This window comes from Octodon degus, unplaced genomic scaffold, assembly GCF_000260255.1.
Source record: "Octodon degus isolate 3935 unplaced genomic scaffold, OctDeg1.0 scaffold00048, whole genome shotgun sequence".
Lineage (NCBI taxonomy): Eukaryota > Metazoa > Chordata > Mammalia > Rodentia > Octodontidae > Octodon > Octodon degus.
The window spans coordinates 6,149,803-6,159,956 of NW_004524624.1; the positions used below are offsets into that span (position 1 = coordinate 6,149,803).

Below are 10,154 nucleotides of genomic sequence, written 5' to 3' on the forward strand. Positions count from 1 at the left end.
TTTTGTCCTCTTGTACCTCAGGGTCGGGTAACGGGAATCCTAATGTGGACTCCGTTTAGGGGAGGAAACTGCTGCAGCATGAGTTGGCAGCAAGAGCTGCGCAGCCGCCAGCCCCTTCGCGCTCGGAGGCCCTTCGGTCGTGGCCGTGCCGCTCGGGGGCCGCTCTGTCCACGGGCTTCTCTTTTAAACCCGAGGGCTCCGCCTGGTCCCGCGGTGGACGCGAGCGCCGCCGCAGGGGCAGCCCCGGGCGCCGCGCGGTCCCGGGCCGTCCTGCTGCCGCCCTCCTGCGGCCGCTGCGGGCGACCTCCCTCGGCCGGTGACATCACCGCAGTTCTGTTCGCGGCTCCTCCCGCTCGGCGCCTGCAGCTGCAGTGACAGGCGAGCCCGGCCCGGTGGCGGAGAGGAAGTGCGGGGCGCAGCGCCGAGCCCGACCCGCGCAGCGGCTCCCCGGCGGCTCGGTGACAGCGTCGCGGCCGTGGGGCGCAGCCGGGGGCGCCGGGCAGAGCTGAGCGCCAGGCGGAGGCTTCAGCCGAGACGCGGGGAAAATGGCTGATGACTTTGGCTTCTTCTCGTCGTCGGAGAGCGGGGCCGCCGAGGCGGCCGAAGAAGACCCGGCGGCCGCTTTCCTGGCCCAGCAAGAAAGCGAGATCGCAGGCATAGAGAATGACGAGGGCTTCGCGGCACCTGCCCGCGGCCAGGTGGCCTCCGCGCAGCCGGGACCCGCCAGTGGAGGTGAGTCAGCGCGGTGGCCTGTGAGCTGGGGCCGGAGACTAGCACCAGGGGATGTGACCCAGGCGTGGCCTCCGCACAGGAGCAGGCCAGGGGCAGTGTGTTCCTGAGAGAGACCCTGGGGACAGTGGGAAGGAAGCTTGAGACCCCTGCCTGGGATCTCAGAGCTGAGGCCTGCGCTGGAGTTTGTGGATGTGCTGACGCTGGGAGCAGGAATTTGGTCATGTTACTTCATCCCGGCCAGCTCCAACACTGCCTGGCTCGGGAACCCACCCCCACCCAACCCCAAGAGTCTTCCTTGGGCCTTCTGATAGCTTTGCCAGACTGGACCTGGGCTCAGACCTCTTGGCCCCTCAGGCTTGGCTCTGACATCTCTGGCAAGGCAGAGAATACTTGGTGCTCTGAGAACTGGCCCATCTTCCCTGGGGATCACCTGCCACCCTGTAGCCACTGGAATAGGAAGGCTTAATCATTTCGTATGAATTCCTGGGCCCATTTCAGAGCTGGCAAAACTAAGGATCAAAACACACACCATTGAAATAACTAGTAAGCAGCAGATCAGGATTACACTTGTTTCTGTCAGACTCTGAGCCCTTTCCACCTGACAACTCTGTCTTCTGTGTGTCTGGTTCTGAATTAGATCTCAGAGTTAGGGTGGGGGCCCAACGGGGCATCCATCAGATGTGCTCCTGCCTTTCAGGCGTTTGAACTGTTTAATGAACCATTTTCCAAAGGCAGTCCAGAGCTCTTGGGGTTGGCTTCAGACCTCAGGGTTCAGGCCCTGGTTCTTGCAGTATTATGTTGATCAATGATGGTCCTGTTCTGATTGTAGCTCAAAAGAATAATTTCTTAAAATATTTAATAAAGAAGTAGAGATCACATTCATATGTGCATCCCAAACACATTTTCCTGCTACTGTTATCATTTTGGAAGGGTCTGTGTGCCCTCTGAAATAAGGGTGTATGTGTGTGTGTGTGTGTGTGTGTGTGTGTGTGTGTGTGTGATGGTTAGGAGGCTCCTCAGTCACATCTGCATTCATTCAACATTCGCTGAGCACCTACTGAATGCTAGGTCCACTGGGAATACAGAAATCAACAAGACCGTTCTTGTGCCTAGGGAGTTGAAGCAGACTGGAAGCCCCTTGGTATAAGAAATGTGACAACTCTTTTGTAATATATAAGAAACTGGATGCCCAGAAATTATGAATATGTGGCCTAGAGTGACACAGCTATGAGTAACAGATCTGGGACTTGATTTTGGGCCTCTCAGCTCTGGACTCTATAGTCAAATGCTCTGGTGGTCATTTGGGGAGCTGATTAAATGTGAGTATGAGGAGGTGGGAGTCTTTTGCTACCTGACCAAAGAAGCAGTGGAGGTCTTCTGAAGCAGGAATGTACCGCCCCTTGAAACAGACGCTCCCATGCCCCAGGGGACCCATCGGAAGTGGTTGTCCAAGTTCATGCATTGGTAGTCACTTGTCTACACTTTCCTGCATAGGACTATCCATCCCCTAACCTGGCTGTCTGACTGTAGGAGACTACACACTGTCAGAACTCTAGGAAAGAGGAGGGCAGGTAGAGTTCAGCCTGAGGCTGGCCAGAGGGAACTGACTGGGTATTGAGTAAGTTGTGCCCTCTTTCAGGACAGAGGGGCTCCAGGGCCTTGCCACCTAGATGGGAGGACCCCTCTCTGGCAGGGTGGGGCACCAGTTGTATCCAATATAACAGGGAGAGAAACAGCAACATGCTGTCTCCTTTCAGGGAGTTGCCAAGGACACAGCCCTCTGAGGGGCTCCCAGACTCATACTTGTGGAGGCCCTTCAAATGCTTCATTGCCCTTCTAAGTGGATAGCAGGAGCAGGGAGGTACTGTAGGTTGTGACTCAGTGGGTGAGCAGACATGGATAGACTTGATCCAGTCTTTCTAAGCCTAGGCAGTGCTGAACAGATAATTTCCTACCCACCCATGATGAATGGATCAGGCTGAGGAAGAGTGTTGGCCCGCTGGGAGCTGGGGGGAAGCTGGCTCCAGCAGTGGCCACCAGTCAACCCCTGAGTCATCTTCTAGATGATGGGGTCCTCTGATGGGTGATCTCTGTACTAAGCACTCTGATTTTGGGCTTCCAGGGCCCCTAGAGAAAGAGATGTCTGGTGCAGACCTGAGCCTGAGCCACACTGAGCCTCTCTTCTGGGCTGCGTTTGTGGCCTACATGAGCCACGGACACTTGTTTCCATTCATCAGCCCTGGGTTGAACCCAAGAGGTTCACATTTTCACGCCCAGTTTCTGGATGCCAGGCCTGGCTGTGACTTGTTTGTCAGCTCCAGGCAAGCCCATTTCCCCTGCTGGGCCTCAGTAAGCTCAGAGGAATGTTCTGGTCCCTCTCTGCCCATGTTTCAAAACGGGTCAGGCACCTAGGGATCACACACACACACACACACACACACACACACACACACACACACACAGGGGTTTATCCCTGGGCCTTGCATTTACCTTGTTCCTGTTCTGCAGGCTCTGGCTTCTGACCCCTGATTATAAATATGAAGTAATCAAAGGGTTTAGGGGGAGCAGATACCGGTCATTCTGTGTGGATTGGTGTGTGTTTTCAGAGAGGCTGAAACACATCTCCACAGGGAACTGAGGCTGGAGCAGAGACTTTATGGAGGCCCAGTAGGCCCTGAGCAGCTACCTGCAATGAGAGGTCTGAGACCACAAGTAGTCATAGAGGGGCTGGTGCAGCTTCTCCAAAAAGTTCCATCATTGGGAATGATTGGCAAGCTAAGGCCCTGGGAGAGGAATCACCCCAGGAGAAACCCTTTTGTGGAAGAGGTCACCACTGAAACCCCATAGGTCTCTTGCATTGGTTCCACCCTCATTTAGGGACCCATGGCAGAGGCTTTTTCTGAATGGGTGATAGTGACAGCTGACATAGTAGCCCCAAACCAATCACTGCTTGACTTTGCAAATAAAGTAAAAAATAATTTACATTAACTGGGAGTTACTGATATGAGATTAAGTAACTTTTCCTTCAGTCCTGTTAGTCCTCAGGCCTAACGCGTTGTCACTACTGGTTACAGTCTTGTGTGATCTGTGGAAGTATATTTGCTCATTTGTGGTAGCTTTGTGTAGCCTCTTATTTTCTTTGCCAGGAGACACTGCAGTTTCTGAGAGGCCTTGCAAATTATAGTGGGCCTCAAAGAGCAACCTAACTCCCATTTAGCCACCCATTGGCCACCCATTCTGTGTAGAAGCTGTTGGAAGCTGAATAGGATACAGAGCCTGGTAAAGGAGTAGCTGCTTCTGAGGGCCACAGGTAACTGCACAATGCTTGGTGATGTTCTGGAAATGAGGCCTTCCATCAGTGCCAAGGGGCGCAGAAGAAGCAGGTGAAAGCTTCCTGGAGGAGACAGCTTGTGAACTAGAAAGTATTCTTTAGAGAGGAATACAGAATATATGGTTTGTGGGTAGGAAGTGAGTCAGAAAAAAAATGGACAGAGCCAGATTTAAAGCTGCCCCGGACCTGCACTTCAGGGTTGGATGTACTCATTAGGCAAGTATTTATGTATTGATACTACACATGATCTTAGCCAAAAGGCCAAGAAGCAATAGGCAAGTATTTATCGCTTTGACTCCTGCCTGAGTGGAGGGTCCATTCAAGTGGGGAAGACAGATACTAAATGCACAGATGAACTAAGTACATATCTGTTCAAGGTAAATGCTATAGAGCAGATACTTCTGGGGAGCAGATACCAGAGATACCTGAATGAGACAGGTGATCAGAGAGGCCCTTTAAGGAAGACCAAGCATGAGCAGAAGCTGAAGGGAGTGAGGGAGTGGTCCATGTGGGAGTGTATAGGACAACCTTCCAGAGGCAGGGCACTGCACTTAACAAAGTCTCCAAGGAAGAGCTGGGCATGATGGTGGCACAACTGTGATCCCCGACTTTGGAAGAGAGAGACAGAAAGATCACAAGTTCCGGCCCAGTCTTAGAAATTTAGTGATTAAGAGGGCTGGGAATGTAGCTCAGTAAGGTTCAATCCTTACTACTACAATGTAGAAAGGAAGGAAGGAAAGAAAGAAGGGAGGGAAGGTAGGAGGGATGAAACAAGGAAAAGAAAGGAGCTAGGCATGGTGGTGCACATCTGTAGTCCCAGGTCCTTGGTAGTCTAAAGGAGGGTAGTGAATACAAGTCTGAGGCCACCTTAGAAAATTTAGTGAGACCTTATTTCAAAGCAAAACAAAGCAAATTAGAGGGCTGAGGGTGCAGCTCAGTGGTAGAGTGTGTGCTTAGCATGTATGAAGTCCTGGGTTTAATTCCCAGTATAGGGGAAAAAAAAGAATGAATGAATGGATGGATGGATGGATGAATCCATTTTTTTTGTTTTTGTTTTTTGTGGAACCGGGCATTTGTTTATTTAATGACTACCATAATTATTGAATTCTTACAAAGGCATAGACATGTTGTAGATGGCTCTAAGGAAGATAGTCTTGAGGAAAAAGAAAGGAGAAAGAGCCAAGTTTTGCTTTCCAGATGTCTAGCAGGATGGACAGACCAAAGCAGGCAAGCACTGGTGAGGGCCCAGGCTGGAGCTGGGCATCAGGGAGAGTGTGGATGGCATCTATGAAGGTCAGTGTTGCAGAAGAAACTGTAGGAATTTGTGACTAATAAGATGTCAGGCAAAGGGATCTGGAGGAGTCACTGCTGAAGGCAGAGTAAAATCCTGGGAGGGGCACAGAGGAAAAATAGGCCAGGTGCTGCCCAGTGGGAACGGTGGTTCCTGCTCTCCCAGGTAGAGCAGTTGCTCAATGCTCCACCAGGGCAGGCAGAGACGTGCAGGGAGCCCCTGCACTACACCTACAGCACCTCTCTTCTTTACCCTGGAAGCCCCTGTCCTGAACCTGCAGCATCTCTGCCTACTTACCAGGTCCAGACTCCAGACAGCCAGGCCATTCCCAGCTACACTGTGTGTTGTTAACTTCAGGTATATAGGAAACTTCTACTTCAGCAATCACATGGCCTCTCCAAGCACTTGAGGCCCTATCAAATGTTAAAACTTCATTATAGAGCCATGAAAATCAAATGTGGTGGGGCTGGAGAGATGGCTCAGTGGTCTAAAGCACCTACTTGAAACAAGCTTGGCAAAGCACAGGGACCGCGGTTCGATCCCCAGCACCACATGCCAGCCAGACCCGCCCCCTGGTGGGCTGAGCTGGCCACACACACACACACAATAAATAAATGTAATAAATAAAAATAAATAAATATTTAAAAAAAAAAAAAGAAAATCAAATGTGGTAATGACTGTGCATGGCAATGCAAACAGTCAAGGATCAAGCTTGAGTTATTTATGTATCTGTTATGTCTGTGTGTGGGGTTGGTGTGTACATGGGCGTATTAGAGGTTGGGCCTGGCACTAACACAGGACCATTCTGTACTTGCTATAAGCTGAACAATAAGTGATGCTGTCTCCTTGTTCTTTTTCTAGCTGGCTCTGAGGATATGGGGACTACAGTCAATGGAGATGTGTTTCAGGTAAGCAGTTGGGTCTTAGCAGTGGGTAGAGGGCGCTGACAGCCTAGGGCTCAACCATTTCTGGCTCCATCATCGGTAGGCTTAGTGCTCCATATTTTGTTCATGATATGTAGTGTTTTAAGATGGTAGTTAGAGGAAGGGTTTGATGTGTCTACTTGTCAAACAGGAGGAAGGGATGAAGAATACGGACCTCTAGAGACAGGGATAGATGAGCAGCCTCAGATTATCCATGGTGGGATCTAGCTCCAGAAGGGAGAAATAAAGTGGCCCACCGTGGTCTACAGGGAGTGAAGGAGGTACAGGGCCCTGCCTGAGCATGTGCACTAATGGGAAATTGAACTGCGAGGCCATCTCCCACACACATCAGCACTTTAGAGGGGCATGTCCTATGATGCAAAGGTTCTACTTCTTGGAATTTTCCCTAAGCAAATGTTAGAAAAGAAAAAAAAGTGTTAGAGAAGAGCACCCAGCTTCTTTGCAGGATTATTTATAATATCAGACAAACCAGAGACAACCTAAGTGTCCTGCATCAGTGGCCTGGATAAATATTGGAAACCATGCTGTTGTTACAAAGGGCAGGGTAAGAGCTTCCCAGACTGACAAAGATGCTGACCCATATATTAAGTGGAAAAGAGCACAGTGTAGAATAATACATAGAGTATGGTCCTATTTTTTTTTAATTCAAAAATGTTTGCATAAAGTGGGGCTTGATGGGACATGTCTGTAATCCTAACACTCTGAGAGGCTAAGGCAGGAGGATTGAAAATTTGAGCCCAGCTTTGATGGCTTAGCAACGAGGCAAAAGGCAAAAGAGGTCTCAAAAAAAAAAAAAAAAAAAAAAAGGGCTGGGGATGAAGCCCAGTGCAAAGGCCCTGGCTTTAATTCCCAGTACAAAACAAAAAATTTTTTTTGCACAGAATATCTGAAAAGGTGTGCCCCAATGTTAACAGTTGCTACCCCTGAGGGTAGAGGGTAGGGTGGGGATAAGAAAAGTCCTTTCACTTTCACTGGATTAAAAAAAAAAAAAAAAAACTTTAGAAAAATGGTGATTCTATAAAGAAGGCTTGGTGGCCCATGCTTTGTAATCATGGTACTTGGGAACCTGAAGTGGGAGGATGCCATGAATTTGAGGCCAGCCTGGGCTACATAGTGAGTTCAAGGCCAGGCTGAACTACATAATATAGACCCTGTTTCAACAACAACAAACAAGTTATTTATATTACAAAAAGGGAGAAACCTAGTGAAACTATTCCTATGGGGTAGAGATAGAGCTCAGAGGCAGAGTGCTCGCTTAGCCTTGACAATTTCCTATGTTCCATCCTCAGCACTTGGAAAACACTCTACCCAAAGACCTAAAGACTGTTCCTCAGGCTGGGGATGTAGCTCAGTGGGGAAGCCCTGGGTTTGATTTCCAGCAGCACAAAAGAAACAAACAAGACTGTTTCCCTGTGTAGTCAGCTAAATCCTTCCCATTGTGTATACACATCAGTTTTAGAGAACTTAGACTGAGAGAACTGAGATCACAAATGGCATCCCCAGAACCTCACAAAATGCACAGTTCTCACCTTGACGCGCTAGGTGTCTGGGTAGGGCTGAGCCTACACTGAATTCAGCTTGGTTCCCACACTGATTAGCTCAAAGGGGGCAGCCCCTGGGAAATGTGAGGCTTGGAGGAGTTGGCCTCTTGAATCCTCTGGGAGAATAAACTGTTTTCTTACATAAGCAGGATGGGCTGGTACAAGGAGACTGGCCAAGTTCTGTTTTTGGAAAATTACTCAACGATTAGCAAGGTAAAAAAGTCAGTCTCTGGGACTGTAGCAGCTTCCTGTCCAGCTGAACCTGACAGAGCCACTAGGGGGTCCAGTTATAAACCTGTTCCTCAGTGAGGCCTGAGGATAAGCCTGGCCACATCTATTCTAGCTCCATTTAGTACCCAGAATAGAGGGAGTCTGGGAAAGGGACAGTAGGCCCCTGAAGGCTTCTCCTTCCTCTCAGCCTCTGCCTATATAAACCCCCTCCCCCACCATCCTCCTTTGAGCTACTTAGAGGAATCAACAGCTCAGCTCAGCATAGCTTTAGCCAGTTAATCCTCAAGACGGATATGCCTTATCCTACTGGCTGTCTCTGGAGTCACAGCACACCCTTGGCCAGCATGGCCTACCCATGGCCAGAGGGTCTCAAGGAGGTGCCTGGCATGGGAATTCTTCAAGAGAGTGTGTCAGGGAGCAGGGCCAAGATAAGCCTGCTTGGAGCCATCCGTCTTCTGGTACTGGGTATTCCTGACTCCATTCCTGAATTTGGGAGGAGCTCAGACCATTTCTGTAGCCACTGAGGAGACCCCTGGCTGCCAATCTCCTGGCAGTGAGCTGATCTGCCACTCGGGGTGTCCAAATGATTAAGGAAGAGCCCAGTTGTGAGTCCCTCTAACACTCACTGGCCGTGGCAGGAAGATAGATCCAGAGAAGTGTGGGGAATAGAAGTCAACAGACAGCTTCTCAGAAGCCAGGTGTAGCCTGGAGGCTGAGGCAGGAGGTCTGAAAATTTGAGGCTAGCTTGGTAATTTAGCAATTTAGTAAAGACCCTGTCTCAAAATAAAAAGTAAAAATGGGTTGAAGATATAGCTCATTATGAAGGACCAGGGTTCAATCCCCAGTACCAAAACAAACAAATAACAACAGCAACAGAAACCCTCATTTTCAGGATGGTGCAACGAGGGCCAGGATGTCTGGGGAGGAGTGAACCATGACAGCCCAGCCACCCCTCACAGAGCACCCTCTATGAGCTATGGGCATTTCCACAGCACTTGTTTCTTTCTTTCTTTCTTTCTTTCTTTCTTTCTTTCTTTCTTTCTTTCTTTCTTTCTTTGTTTTGTTTTGTTTTGTTTTGTTTTGTTTTGTTTTGTTTTGTTTTGTTTTTGCAGAACCAGGGATTCAACTCAAGTCCTTGCACTTGCCAGGCAAGCGCTTATTCTACTGAGCTATCTCCCCAGCCCAGCACTTGTTTCTTATGATTTTATGTATATCATGAATGGGATGTTGTCACCATTCTTTAACAGACTTAAAAGCCAATCTGCTCAGGGAAGGGTCTTTTTCAACAGTCATTACCCAATAAGTGGCAGAAGAGACTGAAAGCCCCGTTCCTCTGATGCTGTGTCCAACATTTATTTTGCAGTGCTGGGGACTCCAGGCATTATGCATGCTAGGCAAGGACTCCATCACTGAGCTATATCCCTAGTCCCTGTATCTTTTCTTTTCTGAGACAGGATTTTGCTATATATTTGAAGCTAATTTTGAACTCACTATGTAGCCCAAGCTGACCTCAAGTTCAGCTTCCTGAATGCTGGTATTAGAGGTATATGCCACCACACCTGCCATCGCAGATTACTTTATGATCAGCCACTATTTTATTCATTTGGTTAACTCAGTTTTTGGGTGTCATGGCCTATGCTGGGTAGGAGATACAGGGCCAAATCCATGGGGCTGTTGTCCTCATAGAGTTTGTGTCTAATAGGGCACAGAGACCTGGAAAGAAGTAATCGTTGTTTGGGATGGTAGGAGGCTCAGGTGGAGAGTCAGAATAACAATTTGAAGCTAGGCTAATGTTCTATAATGCCTGTAGTCCTAGGTGATTGAGGCAGGAGGACTACAATTTGGAGGCTAGTCTTGGTGGGCAACATAGCCAGACCTTATCTCAAAATAAAGGGGGGAGGGAAGGGGAGGGAAAGAGGGAGAGGAGAGAGAGAGAGAGAGAGAGAGAGAGAGAGAGAGAGAGAGACAGAGAGAGACAGAGACAGAGAGAGAGAGACAGAGACAGACAGAGACAGAAAGACAGAGCCAGGGAAAGAGAGAAGAGGGAGGAGAGGAGAGAAGAAAAGAGAAGGAAGGGGAGGGGA

At 49.1% G+C, this 10,154-nt stretch overlaps 1 protein-coding gene across 2 annotated transcripts in view; it reads left to right on the top strand.

The window, feature by feature from the left end:
* Positions 1 to 347: 347 nt before the first annotated feature.
* Cltb (clathrin light chain B) overlaps positions 348 to 10,154 on the top strand; it is a 24,888-nt gene continuing 15,081 nt past the window's right edge. For both annotated transcript variants that reach the window (XM_004632299.2, XM_004632300.2), the window contains exons 1-2: positions 348 to 732; positions 6,216 to 6,262. In XM_004632299.2, coding sequence (XP_004632356.1) covers positions 546 to 732; positions 6,216 to 6,262 — 234 coding nt within the window. In that variant the 5' untranslated portion in view covers positions 348 to 545. The remainder of the gene's footprint in view (positions 733 to 6,215; positions 6,263 to 10,154) is intronic.